Consider the following 27579-nt stretch of genomic DNA (forward strand, 5'->3'; position numbering starts at 1 on the left):
CTGGTTTCCTTCACTTTCCCACCACCGGAAAACTGCCGTCAGGCGCCTTCGGCTTCCGGGGCGTACACTGTCGCAAAGCGGAAGTGTGAGGCTTAGCAGGCACGGGCGCCCGGAAGGTCAGCGTGTGAAGGAGTCGATGGTAACGCGGGTGTCCCCGGCGTTACCGAGGAGCGACGGCAGTACCGACCACCCTGCCCTGAGGCGGCGGTGAGAAGCAAACGGGCAGTTTGCTGCGACACTATGGAGGGCGGCGGGGGAAGCGGCAACAAAACCACAGGGGGGTTGGCCGGCTTTTTCGGAGCCGGCGGAGCTGGTTACTCGCACGCGGATTTGGCCGGCGTCCCGCGTAAGTATCGGGCCTAGCTTGCGAACATTTCTGACTGGTTCTTGCGACTACGCCAGACATGCGGCATGCCCTGTTCTTTTTTCTAGTGGCGTTCACATTGTGCAGTATTAGTGGGGGGGTTAGTGTGTCTGCGCTCCCGCGCTCTCGTGATGGAACGAGTTTTTGGTGCCATGGATCCCCGAGAAGTTCTCTGGTTGACCAGGACTCAGGAGATGTTGCGTGTTTTCTCCGTTTTGTAGTCAAGCTTTGTTCCTGTCTTTCTTCCCACACATTCCTTGTGTGTTGGGCTGTGTGCTTGGCCCTAGGTTAAGAGGAGAGCCCAGCTCTGCGAGGAAATGCATGCCAAATTGCGACCCCGTAGAAAACATCTTAGCACAAAGTAGCATATTCCAAACCGTAAAGTAGCTGTCACGTCAAAACACTCAGTAATACCGTGTAGACGAGAAAGAAATCTGAGTCGAGACAACTGGAGGAGCTGGGAAGTGAGCTGTACTTACAGACATGAAGAAAGGATTTTGGGGAAAGGAAATACTCAAGATCCAGGATGCAGAAGCGTGAATACCGTGTCTGTGTCCTCTCCCCAATCTTACAAATGTGTATTCCAGATCTTTTGGACTTTGTGGATGAATACAACGTGGACTTAAAGATAGTAGGAAGTTGGAGGATAAGTGCTTTATAAAACTATTTTCTTTTTTGAGAATCGTGCTGTTTCTCTAGGTCCTTTATGCTCAAGAACAAAAATTCCCTAGTGTTATATGTGTCAAAACTGAATCTAGAACGCAGTTTATATAAGTCTTAGGAGTTCTGAGTTTTGGAGCACAGAGGTTACTGCCTTAATGTGGGAAGACATTGTTACATTAACAAGATTTGACGGTAAAGTGAGAGATCCAGGGGTGAACACCATTCATTAAGCACCTAGGATGGGCTGTTGGCTTTTCAGGGAGTAGGACTACAGCATTTAAAATTTTTTAAAAGACGGCTGCTGTTTTCATGTAGTTTACACCCTATTGAAGTGAGTGAAGTAACAAAAACATTTGAGCTAGTGATGTGTGTACAGGCAATAAAACAGGATCACGAGGTGGTGATGGGAGCAGGAAGCCGTTTTAGAATGGGTCAGGGTCAGCTACTCAGGAGTATTGGCATTTGAGCTGTGATCAGAATACAATACAAATGCTTGGGAGGAGGCAAGTATTGCAGTGAAAGTGACTAGTTCAGATGTCCTGAGTCAAAAAACGTCCTGGGGGAAAAAACAGACTTGCTGTTTAAGGATCATCTGTTAGGTCATTGTGTGTACAAAGTTTGGAGGGAGTTGGAGTGGTCAGAGATAATGAGATCAGAGGGGCCAAGAATGGTAGCTAATGTAGTGTTTTGTAAGCCATGGTAAGGAGTTTGGATTTGATTGTTAATTGTAAATGACAACCATTAAGGCTGATTTCCTCTGCTTAAGAAACCATTTTAGTTGCAGTGTAGAAAGTGAATTGAAGGGACTACAGCGATTAAGGAATCCAATTAGGTAGTAGATTGTTACTGTAGTCTAGGTGATATTTAATGGTTGGACTAGGATGGTAGCAATAAAGATGGTTATAAATAACAATACAAGATAGCTGTTGAATGTAGAACTGATAGGACTTTCAGTTGATGCAAAGATCAGTCATAGATTTGCATAGTCACAGATACTGCATAGATTTGTGAAAAATCAACTGAGATACAGAAGGATCCAAAGGTTAAATTTAAAATGAGAAAGTTGATTTTCCTTGATAGATTTTTCTAATTTCAAAGTTAGTGGGACTCAAGTCTGTCACTCTGAGTTTCCATTTTCTTTTATCCTGACCTCATACCTATGGCGATAAACCAGGAATTCTTGACTCTGCCACAATAAATCGTCAGCAACTGTTAACACTAAGATCTGAAGGGACTGCCATGACATATTTGTACACAACACATAACCCAAACACTGTTTTTCCCATGGAATTCATCGGTCTCTTGTCAATCTTATTTGTACTTTGTACATTTGTCACTCATTCTTGTAGCAAAGTAGAAATAAATTAACTTTATAATTGACCTGGGCTATGCTTTCCGCTACTTTGATTTTTTCATTCCATGTTACTGCCAATATCTTTGTGTGAGAGCCTGAGTCACCAGTGCAAAACCTGGTTTGGGATTGAGTACCCCTGGAGGAGGCAACCCCAAAACTGCCAGACAAGAAAGATAAGCATAGAAAAGTGGGAGAAAACGTCACATTCAGTGAGCCTATAAGATAAAATTGCAAGACACATGAAACAAGAACAGTATCAACACTAAATGAAATAACTTAAAAAATTTGTTGTTGTAATATGCTTTGTTTTCTCTCTAGTGACTGGTATGAATCCTCTGTCTCCTTATTTAAATGTGGATCCACGATATCTCGTGCAGGTAAGATTAAGACTAGTCTTTATGATTTTACTATATAGTTAGGTTTAATCTTACCATATAAAAAAATTAAAAATGCCAAGTACTTATGCTGACCTGATCTGTGATATGTAAGCACCAAGTCTCTAGTCTCCAAATTCACCCTTTTTTTCACGCAAATCCTGGGGATATGGCTTGCATCTCTCCCTGACACTAGTTAATTAAATCCCTTTAAAGGGTTTGGGGATTTGGTTTTTACCATTTTTAAAAATTGTGGTAAAATACATTGACATATTTTACTATCTTAACCATTTTTAAGTGTATTGTTCAGTGTTTCTCAGTACATTTGTAATATTGTACAGCCATCACCACCTACTGTATCCATAACTGAAACTGTACAGTGGTCCCCTTCTTATCCACAGTTTTGTTTTCTGTGGTTTCAGTTACCTGTGGTCAGCCACACTCTGAAAATATGAAATGAAAAGTCATACATTTTAAATAGCATGCTGTTCTGAGTAGTGCGATGAAATCTCATGCTGTCCCACTCCATCCCACCCAGGCGTGAGCCATCCCTTTGTGCAGCAGATTCATGCTGTATACACTAACTGTCCCTTAGTCACTTAACAGACATCTGGGTTATCAGAGAAAGAGACCACATCCACAAAGTTTATTAAAATATATGGTTATAATTGTTCTATTTTACTGTTACTGTTAATCTTTTACTGTGCCTAATTTATAAAATAGAACATATGTATAGGAAAGACAGTATATATTGAGTTCAGTACTATTTGTTGTTTCAGGCATGGGTAAGGGGAAACTACTATACCTGTTACAAAATAACTTCTCATACTGCCCTCTCCCCAGCCCCTCACAGCCACCCTTCTGCTTTCTGTCTCTGCTTTGTGTACTCTTAAGTCCCTCAAATAAGTGGAATCGTATAGTATTTGTCTTTTTGTTACTGGCTTATTTCATTTAGCATAATGTCCTCAGGTTCGTCTATATTGTAGCATATGTCAATAGTTTTCCTTTCTAAGGCTGATGTTATTCCATTGAATAATACTACTACATTTTGCTTATCTATTCATCTCTCCATGGAAACTTGGATTGCTTCCATGTTTTAGCTATTGTGAATGCTGTTGCTGTGCACATTGGTATACAGGTATAAAGATCTCTTTTAGACCCTCCTTTCAATTCTTTTGGTTATATTGCCAGAAGTGGAATTGCTGGATCATATGGTAATTCTATTACTAATTTCCTGAGGAACTGCCATGTTGTGTTCCACAGCAGCTATACTAATTTACATTCCCACGAACACTGTACAAGAGCTCCGGTTTCTCCACACCCTAGCCAACACTTGTTATTTTCTGGGGTGTTTTGATCATGGCTATTCTAATGAGTATGAGATGGTGACTCACTGTAGTTTGATATGCATTCTCCTAATGATGAGTGATGTTGAGCATCTTTTCATGTGCTTATATTGCCATTTGTGTATCTTCTTTGGAAAAATCTCTATTCAAGTCCTTTGTCCATATTTGAAACTGGTGGGTTTTTTTTTTTTTTTTATTGTTGTTACTGAATTTTAGGAGTTCTATATATACTCTGAATATTAACCCTTTATCAAATGCATGATTGGCAAATATTTTGTACCATTCTGTGGGTTGCATTTTTACTCTGTTGATACTGTCTTTTGATACACAAAATTTTTCAATTTTCATGGTCATTTTTTCAAGTTTTTCCATTGCCTGTGCCTTTGGTATCATATCTAAGAAATCAAGCCAAATCCAATGTCATTAAGGTTTTCCCCTATGTATTCTTCTAAGAGTTTTATAGTTTTAGGTCTTACATTAAGGTCTATAATCCATTTTGACTTAATTTTTGTACAGTGTTAGTGTAAGGATCCAACTTCACTTTTTCATGTGGCTATCTTGTTTTCACAGCACCATTTGTTGAAAAGACATGTTCCACGTAAAATGGTTTTGGCACTCTTGTTGAAAATCAGTTGACCATGTATTCAAGGGTTTATTTCTGGGTCTGTATTCTATTCCATTGGTCTATATGTCTGTCTTTATGCCAATACAGCACTATTTTGATTACTCTAGCTTTGTAGTAAGTTTTCAAACCAGAAATTGTGAGGCCATCAGCATTGTTCTTTCTCAAGATTGTTTTGGCTGTTCGAGAATCATTGAGAATTTCCATATGAATTTCAGGATGGGTTTTCCTTTTTCTGCAAAAACACCATTGGTATTTTGATGGGGATTGCATTTTAATCTGTAGGTTGCTGTGGGTAATGTTCACATCTTAACAATGTTAAGTCTTCCAATCTATGAACATGGGATATGTTTCCGTTTATTTATGTTTTTAATTTCTTTCAGCAAGTTTTGTAGTTTTCAGTTAGGACACTTTTGCCTCCTTGATTAATTTCTAAACATTTTAGTCTTTTTGATTCTATTATAAAAGGAATTATTTTCATAATTTCTTTTTCAGACCATTCATTGTTAGTAGATAGAAATACATCTGATTTTTGTGTGGCTTTGTATCCTGTTAATTTGCTGACTTCATTTATTCTAACAGGATTCTTTTTGTGCAGTCTGTAGGATTTTCTACATGTATGATCACCTGTGAAGAAAGAAAATTTACTTCTTACTTTCTGATTTGGATGCCTTTTATTTCTTCTTGCCTGGTTGTTCTGGCTAAAACATCTAGTACTGTTTGTTGAATAGAAGGAGCAAAAATGGGCATCCTTGCCTTGTTCCCAATTTAGAGGAGAAGCTTTCGGTCTTTCACATTTGAGTATAATGTTCACTGGATTTTCCATGTATGGCTTTTATTACGTTGAGGTAATTTCCTTCTATTGCTGATTTGTTGAGTGTTTTTATGACAAAAAGTGTCTTGGATTTTGTCAGATGCTTTTTCTGCATCATTTGAGGTGATCCTGTAGAGTTTTTTCCCCCCCTTCATTCTGTTAATGTGGTGTATTACTTTGATCAATTTTCATATATTGGACCATTCTACATTGCAGGAATAAATCCCAGTTGGTCATGGTGTATAAAATCCCTTTAATGTGCTGCTGAATTTGGTTTCCTAGTATTTTGTTGAGAATTTTGCATCAATGTTCATAAAAGAGATATTGGTCTGTATGTAGTTTTCTTATAGTGTCTTTCTCTGGCTTTGGTGTCAGGGTAGGGTAATAATGCTGGCCTCATACAAAGAGTTATGGAAGTGTCCCAGATATTTCCTGGACTTCAATAGTTGAAAAAGGTTGAAAAGAATTCTTAATTCGTCTTTAAATGTTTGGTAGAATTCACCAGTGAAGCCATCGAGTTCAGTACTTTGCTTGATTTTATTGTGAGATATTTTTTTGTTGTTGTTACTGACTGAATCACCTTATAAGTCTATTCAGATTTTCTGTTTCTGGCTGAGTTTTGTGTACCTAGGAATTTGTACATTTCATCAAGGTCATCCCATTTCTTGGCATACAATTAGTTGTTCATAGTACTTTCTTACAATCCTTAATTCTGTAGAATCAAAATGATGACCTCATCTTCATTTCTGATTTTAGTAATTTGAGTCTTCTATCGTTTTTTTCTTTTTGCCCATCTAGCTAAAGGTTTTTCAGTTTTGTTGTTCTTTTTAAAGAACCAGCTTTGGGTTGCATTGATTTTTCTCTCCTGTTTGGTTTTTTTTTTTCCTCTCTCTTTCATTTATTTCTGCTCTAATCATTATTGCATCCTTCGTTCTGCTAGGTTGGGTTTAGTTTCTTCTTTTTCTAGTTCTTTAAGTTGTAAAGTGAGGTTGTTGATTTGAGGGGGTTTTTTTTGTTTGTTTCTTAATGTACGCATTTATAGTTATAAGTTTCCCCCTTAGCACCGTTTTCACCAAGTCTCATAGGTTTTGGTATGTTGTGTTTTCTTTTTTTACTCATCTCTAAAGTATTTTCTAATTTTCCTTTTGATTCCTTCTTTGATCCATTATTGATTGTTTAAGGGGGTGTTTAATTTTCAAAAATTTGTGCATTTTCCAGTTTTACTTCTATCACTGATTTCTAACTCATCCTGTTGTGGTCGGAGAAGGTACTTTATATGGTACCTTAAAATTTGTTGAGACTTAGTTTGTGGCCTAATATATGGTCTATCCTGGAAAATGTTCCATGTGTATTTGAGAAGAATGTGTAGTTTTACTCGGTAGTGTTGTATATATGTCTGTTAGGTCTAATTTGTTTATTGTGTTGTTCAAGTCCTATATTTCCTTATCTTGTGTCTGGTAACATGGTTGCTATCCATTATTGAGAGTGGACTATTAAAGGCTCTAACTATTATTATTGTAGATATTTCTATTTCTACCTTTAATTCTGTCACTTAGTTCTTAATATATTTTGATGATCTGTCATTAGGTAACTAAATGTTTATAATTTTTATATCTTTTTGCTGTGTTAAACCTTTTATAAATAAAATGTCCTTTCTTGTCTCGAAACCTTATTTGATTTAAAATCTATGTTTTCTGATACTAGTATAGCCACTTGCTCTCTTTTGGTTATTATTTGCATGGAATATCTTTTTTCATCCTTTTGACTTTCAATCTTTCTGTGTTTTTGGATCTATAGTGAATCTTGTAGACAGCATATAGTTGGATCATGTTTTTTCAATCCATTGTGCCAATCTCTGTCTTTTGGTTAGAGAGCTAATCCATTTACTTCTAAAGTGTTTGCTGATTAGCAGAGATTTTTGTCATTGCTATTTGTTTTCTATATGCCTTCCAGCTTTTTGTCCCTCATTTCCTGCATTACTGCATTGTTTACTTGTGAAATATTTCTTGTTCATTTCCTTTTGTATATTCTCGGATATTCTATAGCTATATTTTTGTGGCTACCATGGTGATTACATTTAACATCCTAAAGTTGTAATACTAATTTGAATTTATACCAGTTTAACTTCAGTAACACAACAAAAGTGCTGCTCCTTTAACACACTGTCTCTGTTGTTAATGTCACAAAATTGTATCTTTACGTATTGTGAGCCCAAAAACATACTAATAATTCTTTAAATGCTTACTCTAAAATTACGTAGATAGCAATGTGGGGTTAGAAACCAGTTACAATAAGACTAACTTAAAATTTCCCAAGTATTTTCCTTTATTGAGATTATCTCTTAAAAATGCTTCGAGTTAACTGTATAGTGTCCTTTCATTTCACTTTGCAGGACTCCCTTAATCATATCTTTCAGGACAAGTCTAGTGATCATGAACTCCCCCAGCTTTTGTTTATCTGGTGATGTCGTAATACCTCCTTCACTTTAAAGGACAGATTTAGTAGAGAGAGGATTTCTTCGTTGACATTTTTGTCTCTTAGCACTTTAAAAACACTGTGTTTCCCTGAAAAGAAGACCTAGCCGGACAGTCAGCTTTAATGCATCTTCTGGAGCAAAAATTAATACAAGACCGGGTCTTATTTTACTATAATATAAGACTGGGTCTTATGTGATATAATAAAATATAAGACCCGGTCTTATATTAATTTTTGCTCCAAAAGATGCATTAACACTGATTATCCGGTTAGGTCTTATTTTTGGGGAAATACGGTATGATCAGCCCACTGCCTTGTGACCTTCAAAGTTTCTCTTGAGAAATCTGCTGGTCATCTGATTGAGGATCCCTTATGTGTGATGAACTTCCTTCAAGACACTCTCCTTGTGTTTGGCTTTTAAAAGTTGATTTTAATGTGACTCAATGTGAGTCTGAAATTATCTTGGTGTCCATTGAGCTGCTTGGATGTTCATGTTTATCTCTCATCAAATTTAAGAAGTTTCCAGCCGTTCTTTATTCTGTCTCTTTTCTTCTTCTGGGACTCCCCCAATCTGTATCTTAATCCCCTTTATGGTGTCCCCACAGGTTTATTAGGCTGTGTGCACTTCTCTTCAACCGATTTTCTTCCTGTTCCTAAAACTCAGTCATTTTTATTGTCTGGTCTTCAAGGTCAATGATTTTATTTTTGTCACTTTGTCACTGCCTGCTCAAATCTGCTTTGAATTCCTTTGGTGATTTTTTTCAGTTATTGTACTTTTCAACTCCAAAATTTGTTTTTGTTTTCTTTTTAAATTTTCTGTCTCTATTGATACTTAATATTGTTCAGACATTATTTTGACTTTCTCCACATCTCTTTTAATTCTTTGAGCATCCTAAGACAATTGTTTTAAAGTCTTTGCCTAGTAGATCCACGACCAGGTCTTTGGGTTTTTTGGTGTGGTGTTTTTTTTTCAGGAACATTTCTGTTTGTTTTTTTTTTCCTTTGATGGGCCATACTTTCCTGTTTCTTTGTATGTTTTATGATTTGCTATTGAAAACTGGACAGTCTGGAAATCAGATTTATCTTTTTTCCCAAAGTTTGTTTTGTTGTTACTGTTTTGGTTTTTGTTTGTTTTTTAAATATATTATTACAGGCTGTGTCTGTTCTGAGGACTAGCCTGAGGTGTAAACTTAAGCTCTTCTCCTTCTTTTCTGAGCCTATACTTCTTCCTGGGCATGCCACTTTCTAATTTTGTCTTTATCAGCAGTTGCTTTTAAATGCCCTGGTTTTGATGTCTGGCTCCCAAAGAAGGAGAAAGAGAAAAATAAAGGGAGAAACAAAAAACGGACGAGCTCTTTAAATTCCCTGAAAGTCACTTAGGGGCAGGGGGGCATGCAACAAAAATGGCTTCCTGCTTCTTTGTCTGCACCTATGTGATGAGAAGCAGCAGTGAGTGAGTGATTAGAACACAAATTAAAAGTTTATTTTTAAAAGCAACAAGGAATTTAAATAGCACTCCAGTAAAAATATTGGAGTTATTAGTTACAAAGTTATAAGAGATCATTAATATTAGGTTGGTGCAAAAGTAATTGCATTTTTGGACTGTGAATTTTAAATCATTATAACAAGGCTCAAACACATCTTTATTAATCATAATAGGAACCATTTTAAGCGACACATTTTTGCCACCGAGAAATAAGTTTGTTTATTCCTGTAGCGTAAAAATCCGTGCTTCAGGATTTTACGAACTCTTGGAAAGCATTTTCTGCATCCTGGTTGTGGAAGCATTTTCTCTGCAAAAAGTTGTTGAGATGCTTGAAGAAGTGGTAGTTGGTTGGTGAGAGGTCAGGTGAATATGGCAGATGAGGCAAAACTTCGTAGCCCAATTCATTCAACTTTTGAAGTGTTGGTTGTGCGACGTGCAGTTGAGCGGTGTTGTGGAGAAGAATTGGGCCCTTTCTGTTGACCAAAGCCGGCTGCAGGCATTGCAGTTTTCAGTGCGTCTCATTGATTTGCTGAGCATCCTTCTCAGATGTAATGGTTTCACTGGGATTCAGAAAGCTGTAGTGGATCAGACCGGCAGCAGACCACCAAACAGTGACCATGACCTTCTTTTGGTGCAAGTTTGGCTTTGGGAAGTGTTTGGAGCTTCTTCTTGGTCCATCCCCTGAGCTGGTCGTTGCTGGTTGTCATATAAAATCCACTTTTTGTTGCACGTCACAATCCAATCGAGAAATGGTTTGTTATTGCATAGAATAAGAGAAGATGACACTTCAAAACCGCGATATTTTTGATTTGCGGTCAACTCATGAGGCACCCACTTATCGAGCTCTTTCACCTTTCCAATTTGCTTCAAATGCTGAATTACCCTAGAATGGCCGACATTGAGTTCTTTAGCAACTTCTCGTATAGTTGTAAGAGGATCAGCATCCATGATTGCTCTCAATTGGTCGTTTTCACCTTCCCATGGCGGCCACTACGCTCCTCTTCAAGGCTCTCCTCTCCTTTGCAAAACTTCTTGAACCACCACTGCACTGCACGTTCTTTAGCCAAATGTTCTTGGGCCAAATGTGTTGTTGATGTTGCAAGTTGTCTCCGCTGCTTTATGACCCATTTTGAACTCGAATAAGAAAATTGCTCGAATTTGCTTTTTGTCTAACATCATTTCCATAGTCTAAAATAAATATAAACAGCAAGTAATACGTCATTGGCAAAGAAACATAAAGCGAGAAATGTGCGTTAAAATGATGTATAATATAACCCCATTTATTTAAGAATGTATTCTAGTATCAAACGGCAAATTTCAACAATGCAAAAACCACAATTACGTTTGCACCAACCTAATAAGTTAAATGAAAATGTAAAGCCTGGGAACATTTTAAAATGAAATCTGGAATCAAATTCTTACATATTAAAAAATGTACTTAATTTCTTGAGTTTATTAGGTCACATTAATATTCAGACATGTGAGATAAGAGCAGTCAGATGAACACAAACATTTGAAGTTGGGGTTATACATTTTAAGGTTTACACATTGGCCTCAGCATTCTTTTGTTTTGGTTTTTTGGTTTTATTTGTTTTGGGGGTTTTTTGTAATTTGCAGAAGACGCTGATTCAATACAGGTAAAGCTTCAAATGGCAGGGTTTTTTAAAGCTCAGTTTACAATATCAGGATAGGGGACTAAACTAATCAAGAAACTTCAAAGAGTGGTTTTTGGCTATCTGAAGAATGCAAAGCTGATTTAACATCTGAAAATCAATGTATTATGCCATATAAGTAAAGAAATTACATGATTATCTCAATAGATGCAGAAAAAGCATTTGACAATTCAAGATCCCTTTGTGACTTGAAAACTCACTCATGAAACTAGGAATAGAAGGGAACTTCTTCAATCTAATCAATGGTATCTACAAAACTTCCAAAGCTAACATCATACTTAGTGGTGGAAGTCTGGATCCTTTCCCAGTAATAAGGGACAAGACAAGGATGTCCACTGTCTTTGCTTCTAAACAACATTGTCTAACTAGGGCAATTAGGCTAGAGCATGAATGGCATCCAAATTGATAAAGGAAGAAAAAATTACCTATTTGCAGGTGTCATGAACTTGTGTATAGAAAATCCTAAAGAAACCACCAAAAAAAAAACCAGAACTAATGTACAAGTTCAGCAAAGTTGAAGGATACAAGATCAATATACACGATCATTTATTTTTCTATACAGTAGCAATGGACACTACAAAAGTGAAAGTTCAAAAACAAGTCCGTTTACAATAACATCAAAAAGAATAAAATATTCAGGAGTAAGTTCAACAAAAATGCAAAACTTATACTATGAAAACTATAAAACATTATTGAAAAAAAACTTAAGACAAATACATTGGAAGATACTCCAGTTTCTTGGAAGGTTTAATATTGTTAAAATAATAATTTCCAAATCAACCTGCAGATTGAACGGTCCCTATCAAAATCTCAGCTGGCTTTTTTTTTTTTTTTTTTTTTGCAGAAATTGGCTGATTTTAAAATTCATGTGGAAATTCAAGGGATACAGAATAGCCAACAATCTTAAAAAAGAACATATTGGAGCATTTACCGATTTCAAAACTTAACTACCAAGCTATAGTAATTAAGACATTGTGGGGGCGGCCCATTTGCCGATTTCAAAACTTAACTACCAAGCTACAGTAATTAAGACATTGTGGGTGTGGCCGTTTAGCTCAGTGGGTTAGAGCCTGGTGCTCTTAACAGGGTTGCCGGTTCAATCCCCACATGCGCCACTGTGAGCTGCGCCCTCCTCAACTACATTGAAACAACTACTTGGAGCTGATGGGTCCTGGAAAAACACACTTAAAATAAATGAAAGTTTTTTTTAAAAAAGGCATTATGGTGCAGACATAAGCCTAGGTCTATAGATCGACAAAGTAAAATTTAGGGTCCAGAAATACAACACATTTATAGTCAAGTTTTCAACAAGGGTGCCAAGACAGTCAAAAAAGCTGTTCATCATCATTTTATAGAAACCAAGAGCTTTAATTTAATGGGGGCTTTCCTCCACCCCCCAAAAAAGATTAATGTAGTTTGGCCATGGTCTACTCCCTCAAAAAAACCTTTGCAAATTTTCATTTTATGAAACAGTACATTTTTATTAACTTGAAAAGCCCCAATGACAAGTAACCATCACATTGTTTTCAAGTGCTTTGCATGTGGATTGATGTACATTTGCTTTCAACCCTCATAGTGCTTTCGTTGTAGTTGACCTCAGCGATGAGTTAGTTGGTGATGAGTAGTAACATGCATGTGTGCTAACTAATGTTCATTGCAACCTTTTTTTTAAATTTCCTATTTGTAATTAGTGACCCATTTCTAGATTGAAAGTTAATTATTTACCTCATCAAATCAAATATCACATTTCTAAAAACCTCAAACCAGAATCTCAATTTAAAACTAAGTCATTAATTTAAAAATCAAGAAACACCCAAAATTTACAAAACAATGTATGATAAATAAATCATGATATGACATCTATTCACAGTTCACTTGTTACTGCCCAACAGACCATTTCTGTTTGATAAGAGTAGATGTACTTGCTTATTTGTGCAATTTTTGCTGAGAATGTATGCACAAGCCAGAAATCAGTGCAGAGATATGGTTTTCCTAATCAGGGATATATTTGCCAAAGGTCAGTATTTGGCAAAGGGACCTGTCAGTGAGTTGCCAAGTGAGTGTACTACAAAAGCTTTTTCTAACCATTTTTGCATGGAAAGCTTTGCAAAAATGTATTGGACGTGTTCTTCATAAGAGTGTATTATACTGCACAGGTAGTGATGTTGTGCTCTTATAGTAGCATTTCCAACCCTAAGATTCTTGAGTGACCTTCAAGATGTTCGTACCAAATTCTGTGTATGCATTTACTGGAAACAGCGCTTATCACTTTCTAAGATGGTCAAAGGAATAATCATTAAGAAAAGAATTTTGCCCTTGCATAACTGCTCCAAACTGCTGTGCTTTTATTGTTTCTGCTCTTTTTTATTTTTCAATGAATTTGGTCTTATGGTGGTAAAATGGGGCCTGATAAAGAGTAGCTACAGAATGAGTTTTCTCCTTCCAGACATATTCTATCAACTGTTACTTCTCATATCTTTCAATTTACTTTTCTCCAGAGCTGTCTTTCCTAAACTGTTACACTATTGCTTCAAATTTATCACTAAATAAGGCAAATTACATACAATCTATCAAATTTACATTGAGAAGCAGTTCTGAGAGAGAATCCTGCCTTAAGAACTAATCCCTCCTAAGAACTGATGAGCATAACTATACATGTTATATATTTCATTTCACTTTGATTTAGGTGCTGTTATTGCAGAAAGTTTTTGTTTGACTAAGTATAGTTTTAGTTAATTTAAGATTTTCCTTTCTGTGAAAAATTACTTGAACAAATTCAAAAATATTTTGCAAGTACTCTGTCTTAAAGGGTATTTCAAGCTTGCTTTTCATTATCCCTTTAGGATACAGATGAGTTTATTTTACCAACTGGAGCTAATAAAACCCGGGGCAGATTTGAACTGGCCTTCTTCACCATTGGAGGATGTTGTATGACAGGTGAGTATAATAATTTTTTTTTTTAAGTGTCCTCAATCCAAGTAGTCAAAGTCGCTTAAAATCAAAAGCAATTAGAATATTGCTTTCAGTGTTGTTTTAAGAATCATTATTTACAGTTTTCATCTATTCCTATTAAATAAAAATGAAAAAGAATCAGAAGTGCAGTTGTTTTTAATACAAAGCCATATTATTTGGATGAATTGTTACTATGATTTACTAGGGGCTGCATTTGGGGCAATGAACGGTCTACGGCTAGGATTGAAGGAAACCCAGAACATGGCCTGGTCCAAACCAAGAAACGTACAGTAAGTCTCATGTAATCATTTGATGTAGTGATGTTTGAATATTAACCTCTACTCTGCCTTGATGAGCACAACTTTGAAATTACAAATATTTAGAGTATTGATATATTTTTTGATCAATTTTTTTCCTTATTCAAAATAAAAGGAACTAAGGATTCAGATTACTGAATTTAAGCTTTTGAAAGGAGTGATTTTTGAGTCCCTCAGTCAGCTGGTGCCACCCCATCCTGACTTCTTAGCTACACCTGTTCCATTCTGTGGGCCTATATAACCTGCTTTTCAAATAGTTCAATTACTAGTACATTATTTGGACTGTTCAGGGTCATGCAAAGGACATGGTAATAAAGAAATAAGCACATCAGAGTGATTGCTAGATCTGCTATTCTTTGACCTGAATTTAACTTCACTCTCCATTTCTGAAATGGAAAGCTGGAGAAAATTTAATTGAAAGTCCTAGAACTTAGAGATCATTCCGAAAGGAATAAGACAGTCTTCTCCCAGGAAATAGATTTGCAGAGAAGGGAACGTATAATTTAAAAGATCAGAAAGTGCATGCATAATGTGTATCTTCAACCTACTTAAGAAATAAACATGACCAGTCCCTGTTGATATGCCCTTAGTAACACATTGTTTAGTCTTGCATGTTTTTGTACTTCATGTGAGTGGAATCAACAGTAGATATTCTTCAATGGTGGCTCATGGTTTTGTTTTAGGATACTTTTAAACTTTATCTTCATTATTTGTTGTTGAGCCAGCAGATGGCAGCAGGTGTGCTAGAATTAGACCTTGGGACTGGACTCCTAAAGGCAGTGTGAAGTTTTTCATATTCCTGTTACTGTGTCAGTCAGTGCCCTTGCTTTACCAGCCCAGATCCTTGAATGTCCTTATATTGAATATTTTTCCCTTACTCAAATAACTTTTTTTTAACTTTTTGTATTGTGAATTTTGAATATATCCAAATATAGACAAAATAGTACAGTGAACAACTGAACCATAACCCATCCTCAACAACCATCAACGAGGACCAATTGTATCCCATCCGTTTCTTCCCTTCCATATTATTTTGAAACACATCTCCCCAATGACAGATCATTAAACACCAATTTGAAAGTGGAAGGTCTAGAAAAATAACCTTTGTTTCTTAAAACAATAATAATTTTTTGGAGAGAGTCAAATGGGTTTGCATTTTTTTTAAGTCGTCTTTGCCATTTTTTAATATCATTCTGATCGTCCTAGATAGGGAGACAGCATTTAAAAATGGAAAGAAGATAGGGCTTCGGGCCAGACTGACCTATATAGCTTTAAAGCCTCGTTTTATTATTCACTATTTTGTGATCTTAGGTAAGTTTTCTATACTTTCTGCCTTTAAGGGTTGTTGAGAGATGACTAAAGTGAGAAGTAGGTAGAGAACCAGTAAATGGAGGTATCTTGCCCAGTTGCAACCCAAAGAATTTTACCAGGTTGCAGTGCTACCAGTAATACAATAATGAAAATTCACAGTTTTAAAAGCTTGTTACAAATGAAAAAACAATGTGCTAAACTTAAAATATATTAGTAAATAGGTAACATAATTAGAAACAATTACTTCTCCATAAACAACCTTTTAGTGGTAATACAAGTATTTGTTGTTGAGCATTAATTTAAATGAATTCTTTGAGTAAATGAATTCTTCCTATTTGTTACTGTAATTCCATAATCTCCAGCAGTAGTCAGCTGTCCGGACAGAACCATTCCTGTGATGGTGTTACACTGCTGGGAGAGTAATGTCCTGTCTTTTTCCTTCAGTTGCCTCCGTCATTGTTCTGGTGGCGTCTGGCACTGGTGACGGCAGAACTGTGCTTCCTTGAGAGTGTGCTAAGCATTCATTTTGGCTGCTTAGTTCTAGTCTGGAAGCACACACACAGTATGCTTTCTCTGTGTATTCTAGTTCGCTTTTTCCCTTTCTCTGAGTATATTTCTTTAATTCTGCTTTATATGCTATAATATTCCATGCTTTGATTCTACTTAATATTCTAAATATATATTCCCCCTTTCCCCCAAGAAAAACTTATTTGTAAGCTAGTTTGTCCATTATAATGGCATTTTTTTTTTTTTTTACACAGATCAGTTTTTGTTAACTTCTTTATAAAATACATTCCAGGCTGTCATTCAAAGTCTTTATATGTTTGATATATTTTAAATAATTTTAAATATTTAATAAGAATTTTCCCTACTTGTTTCCCAAAAAGACTGAAGTTTTAACCTACCTTCATTTATATTTCTGTAAAATAAAAGCCATTCTTACTGCATTCTGAGGAGGTAGTACGTTCTTAAATTAAGGAAACTTTGGATATTAGGTTTCTGCTTTTTAAATAACTGCAATTATGGTTTTTCAAATTACTAGAAAAATAATGATTCTAAATACAGATTCTTTTTCTTTCTGCCCTTGTAGAATTTTGAACATGGTGACCAGACAAGGGGCACTTTGGGCTAATACTCTAGGTTCTCTAGGTAAGTAGAGATTTCACTTGATAATAAATGATTAATGCAAAGATAGAATGTACACATATCATGAACAGTTTGATCAACCAAAATTCTGGTCTAGGATAATAAACATTATGTTTCAATCCACACTCTAGTGAGTAGTGTAGATACCACTCAGGAAAAGGCAGTGAACTAGATGACAAAATAATCCCAGATGCTAAAACTACCTTGAATACTTTCTCTAAATGTTTTAAGTCTTTTTAAATAGTACACACTCTCCTGTCCAAGCAAGACACCAAATAAAATTGTGTTTTAACTAAATGAAATCCAAATAATTTAGGTTCAAGGCAAATGGATTTGTATCTTAGGAAAGGTTCATGATCCTGTAGTGACATATGATAGGTGGCTTGTGGTCCTATAGTGAGATAGGCTAGGTTAATCCAGCGCTCTTGCTGTATTTTCCCTATAGCCCATTCAGCATTCTGTTTACGTAGAGTAGATTTCCCAGACTTACTTGCCAGAGTTGAAGTGGGGCCCTTGCGAATAATGAAAACATTTGCAGTTCTAAGCAAGGGGTGATATAGTAGTAGTCAGAGCCAGATGATTTCATACTATGTTTTTTATGAATGGTTCATCTTTTAATTACTCATGACTTAAAATAAACCTACTTGTGGCACTTAGGCCCTAACAGCCAAGATTCTTTGTAACTTAGTCAAAAGTCTGAAAATCTTTTTAAATGTGGCAGATTCAGTAAGGGGAAATGTAGACATCTAATTGAAAGATAGAAAAGGCCTCTGTTGACAAGGTAAAATCCTAGCCTTGTCATGAAATTTGGAAGTAGTGCACTTTCACACTATAAAGTCAAACTCATGTTTGGGATCCTAGTAAATGGCTGTTTCCTTATGCTGCTCATGCCCCAATTGCCCCCACCCCCCGTATACAGTCACCTTATCTTACTTTGTTCCTATTTGTTCCTATTACCTAGAGTAATCAGCCATCCTGTTCTGCCCGGGACTTTCTTAATTTCAGTAATGTGGGTTCGTGTTCCAGGAAACCCTGTCCTGAGCAGACTGGGATGGCCAGTCACCACATGTGTTCCCTTTGTAATATCGATCATATTACAGTGTTCTGTTCAAGTAAATAAGTTGAAACAGGAAGAAGAGACTTTATAAAACTATAAAAACATCACAACAGAGGAGTTGTAAGACCAAGCTTGGTATAATGTTGAGGGGTCAAATGTGGCAATTTTGAGAAAGGGTGAGGAAAAGGATGAATGCATTTGTGGCGAATAGGAATTTTTGCAGGCATAGGAGATCTCGTGAAAACTAAATAGCGTTAGTGTTATAGTTTCTATACATGCAAGAACCAAACTTCATCTTTTTTTAAAGTTGTATTTTTCTTAAAATAGAAATACATATGTGTTTGTTTCTAAATCCAAAGTACAGCTATTATGAATAAAAGTAAAAATTAAAGATATTCTTCCTGGGACTCTCCAGTGGTACTTTCCGTAAATAGCTACTATTAATGTTTCTTCTGAATCTTCCCAAATATCTTCTTTTCACATCCAGAGTCATACACACGTGCCTGCTTTACATATCAGTGAACATAGATAGCTCTTCCTCCTTTATGTTTTAAGTGAGTATGTAGTATTCCATTATACGGAAAGTCCCGTTCTGGATCAGTCCCCTCTTGATGGGCATTTTATTTGTTCCCAGACTTTTGTTTTACAGTGTTTGATCATTCTTTATTTCTTTGAATACTTATAGAATGGTATCTGTAGGATACACTTAACTAAATAGAATTGTCATACTGACTTGCAGTCCCTTTTTTATTACTGATCAGTTCCATTTCCCCTGTAGCTTTGCTCTATAGTGCATTTGGCGTCATCATTGAGAAAACACGAGGTGCTGAAGATGACCTCAATACAGTAGCAGCTGGAACCATGACAGGCATGTTGTATAAATGCACAGGTAGGTTCTGTTGAATGGAGGGCTGTCGCTTAGTATACTTGAAGTATGTGTTTTATCCATAGTTTCCAAAGGAAACTAGACTCTTTTTTTTTTTTTTTTTTTTTTGTAGTGTAATCTAGTATTCTCTGAAACCTTGTGGTTGTTTTGGGTTTTGTTTTTTGATTTTTTAAAAATTTTGGTAAAATACACATAACATAAAATTCACCATCTGAACCATTTTTCAAGTGTACAGTTCCACTATGTTAAGTATATTTTCACTGTTGTGCAACCAATCTCCAGAACTTTTCTTCATCTTCCAAAACTGAAACTCTACCCATTAAACAGTTCTCCATTTCACCTTTCCTTCAGCGCCTTGACAAACACCAAATTGCTTTCTATCTCTATGAAATTGACTACTCTGGTAGGTACCTTATGTAAATGGAATCATACAGTATTTGTATTTTTGTGACTGGCTAATTTCATTTAGCATAATATCTTCAAGGCTCATCCATGTTGTAGCATGTCACAATTTCCTTTCTAAGACTGAAGTAGTACTCCATTGCACATATATGCCACATTTTATTTATCCATCTATCTCTCATGGACACTTGGGTTGCTTCCACCTTTGGCTACTGTGAATAATATTGTTAATGAACGAACATAGGTAACTTATATTCAGTTTTGAGAAAATAAAGCCCTAAGAGTTGAACCAAAATGATCTAGATGAAGTTCAAATACCCAATTCTCCTCTAAAGTGGGGGAAAAAATTAACATTCACTGAATTATGATTTTGCTGTCAGCAATAAGCACTTAACTTGTTTCATTTAAAACTCTGTGAAGAGATAATCACACCCCAGTTTTATAAGTGAGCACGCTATTAAGGCGAGCTCTTTCAAAATGTATAACTAGTGATAACTCCAAATTTGTCATCACATTTTCTGTTTAAAATGGCTTAATTAAACTGCATACGTCCTGTACTCCTGCCTCTGAAAAGTACTTTTGTTTGTTTTATTACATATTAGATACTTGATTAACTGAGCAATTGTTTTTTTAGTAATTCCTCCACATACATCAAGTAGCATTTTTGCTTTATTTTTACTAGAAAGAAATGAGAGAAGTTTCAACAGGATTACAAAGTTAAAGCTTTCCTGACATATCCAAGAGTAAGGTAATAGGTTGCATTTGGAATTTTATTCCTAAGACTTCACAAAACTTCTTGCAGCACATGTAGTTGTGTTTATACACAAACAGTGCTCCCAGGTAGAATAAGACAGTAAATACATTTTATGTCCATGTAAACATTACCTTGGCATAGAAAAACCTTGTTAAAAACCTAAAAATACTTTCACATTAACAATCTGTAGTATCAGACAGACAAATTTAAAATTTTAATTGGCAGTGACACTCAGCCAGCAAGAGTTTGGTTGACCCAAACTGTATTTAAAAAGATCAAATTAATATTTTAAAACCAGGAAATTTCACACAAACTTCTGGAATTCCAGCTTTTTTCAAATGAGTGGGAGACACCAAGCTCCCACTGCGTGTTGTCATGTGGCTGGAGCTGGGGGTGGGGAGGTGGGTTGTTTCTGCCACGGGGACAGTCACTGAAGCGCCAGCTCAGTGCCCACCATTCCTGTGTTCTTACTCAAGGCAAGCCCTTATGGCATAGCCTGTGTTACGGGCAGTCCTGAATGTAAGAACTGAATGATCCTCTGGTTTAAGACATGTTGTGCATATTTAAAAGATAGAAAGGAAAAGGCTGAATACTTGATATTATCAAAAGAAATGAGAGCCTAGCTTTTTGTGTCAAGGATTTCCTTGTCGTAATGGCATTTATAACAGCCAGGGACACCTCCAACATAAATTTGGAAGAGTAGGTCCTTGGCTCAGATGAGAAAAAGAAATAAAGAATATCCATGAATCCTGTGTCAGGTGACAAGCTGGTTGCAGTTTCCATTGCGGTGTGGAGCACAGAGGAAGTAAATCGTCAGCCGACCCAGAATTCCGACATTGCTTCACAGCCCTGGCTCACAAACCAAAGTCAGCCTGACAAGGCAAATCAGTGTGTCTTACTGATGTCTGCTTTGGAATAAACTTAAGAAGACAGAGCACAGAATTATGAAGTTTGTGTGACAGGAATACAAATATAACTTCAACTTCCGGATTTGGAAAAGAGTTCAGGCACTCTTAGTCTAGAGCCAGCATAAACTGTTAAGGAACAAAGTTTACATTTAGGAAATGACTAATTCCTGCCAACCTAAAATATTTCCAATCCCATTGTGCTCTTCAAAAATAGAATTTTTTTTTTTAAAGGAAGAACTTTAGAACGAAAGCAATATGACTCAGGTATGCAGCTACTGTAGTAGAAAGAAAAATCATGAAGAAAAATACATGAGAAAATAGGTAGTTGTCAGACCAAAGAGAGGCTAACTTTTAAAGTAATAATTCTAATATGATTTCAGTTCCTAATGCTTATTTAATGAACCATGGAACTCTTTTCCAAAGGGTGTGAAATCTCATTAGATTCCCTGTGGCACATGAAAATCTGTTTGATGACCAGTACTCTACCAGGACAACGGCAGCTGTAGTTCTGTCATCCTTAGAAATGTGTAAGAGGCCTGGTCATTTCATCTTCAGAAAACAAGTCCTCAGGAACCAAGACGTGGGCGCCCCCTTTCCACTCACAAAAACTCCCTCACCTGTTAATCCTATTCCTTCTATAAGAAAGTCATCTTATAAAAAGAAAACTAAGTAAAAGTAAAAAGATACACATGTCCAGTTTATCAAACTAAGCAATTATCAGGGTTATTGTTAAAAGGTCCTGTTTACCTAGGAATGCCAGGCTTTCAAAATTAAACTGTATGTGCCAGAAAGAGCCTCTTGGTGCCTTCTTTATATCTGTTATTGACGTTAACATCCTCCCAGTAAATAAAAATGCAGATAACATAATAGGCAAGGGGCTAACTGCCATAATATATAAAACATTTCAACAAATTCCTTAAGCCAATAACTGAATAAAAAAATGGAGTAAGCACATGACACAGCACTTCAGAGAAAAATACACATGACTACTAAACAATAGAAGTTGCTCAGTCTCACAAGCAGCCAGGGAAAACAAAATCAATCGTTAATGTTTTTCACCAACTGGCTTAGAAGTGATGGTAGATGACTCTTAATATCAGCAAAAGATAAACAAGTACTTTCAGGGCAGTTCGGCATTATTGATACTTTAAATATGTAGATTCTTTGCTCAAGTCATCTGACATTCGGCACGTTATTCTGCAGCAAACTGGCATCCAGGCAAAATTGCACCACGGTGTTTGCAACAGGCTTCCCGGTGAAGGTGGTACTTGAACATAGACAGATGAGGGCTCATGTGACAAGTGTGGAGAGAGGGACTGAGGTGACGGTGACGGCAGCAACAGGCTGGGAAGCAGGAGTTGAAAGACAGTGGGAAGAGCAGTAGAATCCGCACTCGTAGATGTGACCAGGGACCAGATGGTGGAGAAGACAGCTGCATGGACCACTGTGAAGGGTCTGCTCTCCTGGACATTCATTCTTACCTCCTAAGGACTGCATTTCCCTTTACTTCTAAGCCTTAAATTGTAACTCCCAGAGTTAAACTTTCACCTTTCTCCTGAGTACAGAGTTTACATGAAGAGATGTTCACTCAAGGTTGATAAACCCTCTAAATCTTCCATAAGATTCTCAAAGGGCTCTGGGACATTCCCTACCACCCACAGAAAAGCACCCACCAAAAGACTAAGAACCTAATAAAAGATAGCCCTAAAAGTACACAGTAATGTGGGGAGTGAGAAACAACTGAGATATTTTAGTGGGTTTACTCTTGCGTGGAAGAACAGGGATTGCAAAGAAAAGGTGGATGGGACAGTGGTGAGGGAAGCCCAGTGAAGTTAGCTGCTGTGATTCCAAAGCAAAGAAAGAATAAACCTTTCTGTCTTTCTCTCACCATCCCCTCATTTCATCAGTTGTGAAGTTTACCACCTGTCACCTGAGTTAAGGCCTTGATCACAAGCCTTGAACTTGTTTAACAGTATTTTTCATTGACCGTTTTCACTTTAGGCTTCTACCTCGATTCCATCTTACCTATTCACTATTTTTAGCTTAATCTTCCTCAAGGATGGTTCTAAATCTCATAACTCCTGTCCAAAAACCTTCAGTGGTGACACGGTGCCTTTCAACCTAAGTTGCAATTTTTCACCCCAGTCTTCCATTCTGTGATCCTAATCTATCTTTCCAAACTTGTCTCTCCTACCTTCCTTATTCCTATCAGATGACCAAACAGATCAATTTGAAATCCAGTCCATCCTTAAGTCCCAGTTCAACTGTTATTCCTTCCCCCTTTCAAGAAATTTTCCTCATTGCTCTTTTCTCTGTCCTGGAGGCGATTTGGTGTGGTGACAAAGACCATAGGCTTTGGAGTCAGGCTGGGTTTGACTAGCACTAGATCACTAAACAACTGTGTGAAAAAGACAGTAACTTGTCTGAATTTCAGTTTCTTTGCCTATAAAACAAGAAGGCAAAGAAGAACCTAGTAAAAGGGTCATAGACTTATAAACGAGATAACCCGTATAAAACTAGTGACTTCCTTTCTGCCTTTAGCACATTTTGTAAAATTCTTACAAGACTTAACAGTTTTCCTAGAAAAATCAAGAAATAGCAAGATAATCATGTTCTTTAGAAACATGAAGATTATGAGCAAAGAATTAAAGTGATTGCCTTTGGGTCCTGGGAAGTAGGGGGAGGTGGGGAGGGTGGAGAGGGGCACCAGACTTCTGCATCATTGAAATCTCTTAGTACTGTATTGACTTAAAATTTATCTATATGGGCTACTTGGATAAAAAAAAAAAAAGTATGTGAAGCTGTATCAACATAATAAATTAGGCAGGTTGGGAGGGGAATGGGGGTTTACTGGTTAATGGGTACAAAGGTTCTCTGGAGATGGTGGTGGTGATGGCAGCACAGCAGTGCCAGCATCCTTAATGCCACTGAACTGTACACTAAAACATGGTAAATTTTGTTATGTGTATTTTACCAGTTTTTAAAAATAATAATTTTTTAAAGTTAAAGAGTGCAAAAACCATTTGAATGGTGTTCAGTAGCCATCTCAGGATACACCAGGGGCCACAGCCAGCTCCTGTTTTATGTTTTTTAAGGTACATTTTAAATGATTATTTAAGTAACAGCCTTTGGTCCCTCAAAGCCTAATAATACTTATTTTCTGGCCATTTTAAGAAAAATTTGCTGATTCCTACTCTCAAGTAATTGTCAATTCAGCGTGTAAACTCTGCCACTGACTAACTCCCTGCCCCACAAACAAGGCGTTTAAATATTCTGGGCCTCATTTCCCCCATGTTTAGAAGAGCTAATATGTGCCCTTACTGGACTGAAGATAAAACTGTGAAACACATCACATGGTTGTTGTGCTTTATAGAAACTGACCGTTGGCCTTCAAAGCAGGTGTGTTTGCTAATCAACTTCCTGTGCTTAGTTATAAGTTCTTTGATTACAGAAAGCCCAAAACCACGGGGTCCTCAAAACGTTTAACAGATGAGCCAGTTGGAAAACCCTGTAATTAATGGAAAGTTAAAACTAAAACATGGCTGGAATGTGGTTAAAGCTACCCTTGAGTCAGGATTAACTGCTTAGCAAATCAAACAGCATATTTTTGGTATCTTCTTGCTGCAAATAACTTTTTTCTAGCCTTCAAAAAAGCAACAGTAGATTTGAACTTAATTTGTTTCATTGTGGTGAGAAGGTAGAAAGCTTTCTGGGGGATGAATTATTCTTAATGAACACTTAATAACCCCTCACGTCCCCAATATCTGTAAGCCTTCTAGTTAGTTCCGTTTCATTTTGTTACCTCAGTGCCTATGCCCGGAAGGCTTGTTATTTGAGAGCTGAAAACCAGTGTGAAAAGCATTCTGAAAGGGCTAAGTAGAAAACTTCTTAGGACACTGAAAGCAAAGGGCCAACTGGCAGGAATAGTTTGCAGCTAATTCAAACCAGTAGGCAGACATCAGAGTCCCGTGGATCTGTAATCTACTAAAGGTTCAGGGGAGTTGATCTGAAGTTGATGTTTGGTCCCAGGAAATAGTATCTGCAAAATTAGTGTGCTTTTGATTACCTGCCTTCCATCATTTTTCTATTAATAAATAGCAAGGCCACCTTAGCTTTTGCTTTGCTGATTCAGAATGGGTTAGAGTATTTACAAAATCTTTGTAACCTTGAAAGAACCCTCATTACACTCACAAGTTTAGGTCTACCGTGTTTCCCCAAAAGTAAGACCTAGCCATTTTGCTCTAATGTGTCTTTTGGAGCAAAAATTATATATGAGACCTGGTCTTATTTTAATATAAGACTGGGTATAATATATAATGTAATACCAGGTTTTATATACTACAGTATAATACCGGGTCTTATATAAGATTGGGTCTTACATAAGATCGGGTATAATAAATATGTATAGTATTACATACTATATATGATACAATGTAATATAATAATATAAATATAAATATAATAAAGACTGTCTTATATAAGACCCGGTCTTATACTAATTTTTGCTCCAGAAGACGCATCAGAGCTGATGGCTGTAGGTCTTATTTTCAGGGAAACACGGTAATAACTAAGTCATCATAATGCTACTGCAGATAGCTTAGCCTTTATTCTCCTATACTTGGTAGTTTTCCGTTTTCAGAAATTTGGTTTCATTATAGTTCACTTTCAGCCCATGCAACTTTTTATTGACTTACTGATCAAAGGTATGAGGTAGATCCTTATTAGACTGTTCTAAATGATCAGATTGAGTATACATTACTTTTATGTTTGAACCACACTGAATACAGTTCCAAGTTCAACTGCCATGCGTAAACTATGGCAAAATGATATGAAAAGATGATGGGGACCTGGAGATACATCCCATTTACAGAAGTATTTTTAATGTTTCTGATCCCGCTCCCACATATTTGACAGCTATTTATAGATGATGGATGCAATTTCTGTTTCAGTCTGTTGAAGAGAGATAATTAGGGCATCTCATAGTGGAAGCAGGTCGGCTATCAGAACTCTTCAGACTGGAGGCACTCCTGGAGGGAGGGGCCCTTTAATCTATCAGCTGAAGCCACCTGGCAGGACATTGACTGTAGAAATGATTGGTCTGAAGGGTTCTGACTCAGCAATATCACTGACTGACAGAATTTACTGGCTTGTCACCAAAGGGCCTCTAGTAAGGTAACCACTGGACGACAGCTCCGTTCCACCTTTGCCTTCCTAATAACACCACTTGAGACAAAGACTCCACAGGTACAAGATAGGCTGCTTGAAGTTTATAGTCCTGATGTTTGTGAAAGGGGAAGAGAACATCAAGCACTTAATAACTTCTTTGGGTGATCCCATTCCTGTTATTAGACTTGGGGACTATTTTCAGGTAACTGATTGAAACAAACATTTTTGTTTCTCCATTTCAAAGTATCTGTTACCAGTCCTTTTCCACATGAAAACTATTCTTTTGTTGTTAAGCAACAGTCCAAAGTCTAATCCTTGAATGTTTTTCAACTAGTGTGTGGACACTGAATGCCTCGTTGCTCATTAGTTAAGTCTGATACAGCAATGTCGGGAACAGGAGCTGGGTGAGTGGGTGCTTCATCAGCATCTAACAAAGCTTGATTACAGCCGTCTTATCACCTCTTAGTCTTCAGTTGGTGTTGGAGGACCTGTGCAGGGTCCAGAGGGTGTCGCCTTGTCTTCATCATAGCCTTATTCAGTTGACAGTGCCAGGGGAGTCTAAACTGTATGACTAGCAGGCAATTACTGATTTGCTGGGACTTGAACAGTAAAGCGAAAAAAAAAATGTTAACGCTGATGGTCTTAAGTACAAATTGTGACATTGAAAGTAAAAAAGGTCTTAGATATGGAAATACAGTGTGTATATTGACAAGTTTATTCAGAGAATGTCTCGTGAACTGCAGTCTTGGTTTATTTTAAAACATTTATTCTCGTTTTTGGGATGGAGTATTTATAAACATGTATGTGTATAATTTTGATACTCTTACTTAACCCTTTGATGCTGGGACATTGTGCCATACGGGTCTGGTTTGCTCTCTCCCAGGTGGTCTCCGAGGGGTGGCACGCGGTGGCCTGGCAGGACTAACGCTCACCGGCCTCTATGCGCTGTATAACAACTGGGAGCATATGAAAGGCTCCGTGCTACAGCCGTCACTCTGAAGACTTTGCCAGTTGAATAGAGGACACTTGAGTAGTCATCCACACCATTACCAGTCAGTCTGGAGTTACTCTCTTTTACCTAGTTTGAACACGTGTGGAGATTCCTATTTGCCGTGATGAAGATCATGGATGGTGACCAGGACCGGCTGTCCTTCCAGCCGTGAGAGCTGAAGCCAAAACCCGCTAGTGACTGAGTAACACGGCTCTCTTCTCCTCTGGAGAACCTTCACCTGTTCCCGCTCCCACCCTTGAACTGGAAAAGCACTCACTCCCGTAATTCAGGTCATGCTTGTTGTCAGTACAGTCACCACGTTTGTTCATTTCATGATCCAAACTCTCAAATTGTCCTGTATTCCCAATAAAGAGTGAAAACAACCAAAGTCCTAACTCCAGTGTAAACATAGTGGCCTCTATTTAAAAGCATCTTTCTGGGTATAAAGTGAAAGTTACTCTTGGTATCTTTTTCTGCCCCAACTAAATAAATTAAAACATGTTTTCATGTTTGTGTTG

At 37.0% G+C, this 27579-nt stretch overlaps 1 protein-coding gene and 1 non-coding gene across 2 annotated transcripts; both read left to right on the top strand.

The window, feature by feature from the left end:
- The first annotated feature begins 30 nt into the window (after positions 1 to 30).
- LOC109437156 (mitochondrial import inner membrane translocase subunit Tim23) lies at positions 31 to 27568 on the top strand. The gene is made up of 7 exons (XM_019716162.2): positions 31 to 346; positions 2700 to 2758; positions 14015 to 14108; positions 14329 to 14413; positions 16842 to 16900; positions 18733 to 18843; positions 26954 to 27568. The coding sequence occupies exons 1-7, from the start codon at positions 241 to 243 to the stop codon at positions 27067 to 27069; spliced, it is 630 nt and encodes a 209-aa protein (XP_019571721.1). The 5' UTR covers positions 31 to 240; the 3' UTR covers positions 27070 to 27568.
- On the top strand, positions 16109 to 16311 carry LOC141572961 (small nucleolar RNA SNORA74). Its single transcript, XR_012498550.1, has one exon. It is a non-coding gene; the product is annotated as a small nucleolar RNA SNORA74 (small nucleolar RNA).
- Positions 27569 to 27579: the final 11 nt, after the last annotated feature.

The sequence above is a fragment of the Rhinolophus sinicus genome, chromosome 15 (assembly GCF_057876585.1).
Source record: "Rhinolophus sinicus isolate RSI-liver-muscle chromosome 15, RSI-T2T, whole genome shotgun sequence".
In the NCBI taxonomy this organism is placed as follows: Eukaryota; Metazoa; Chordata; class Mammalia; order Chiroptera; family Rhinolophidae; genus Rhinolophus; species Rhinolophus sinicus.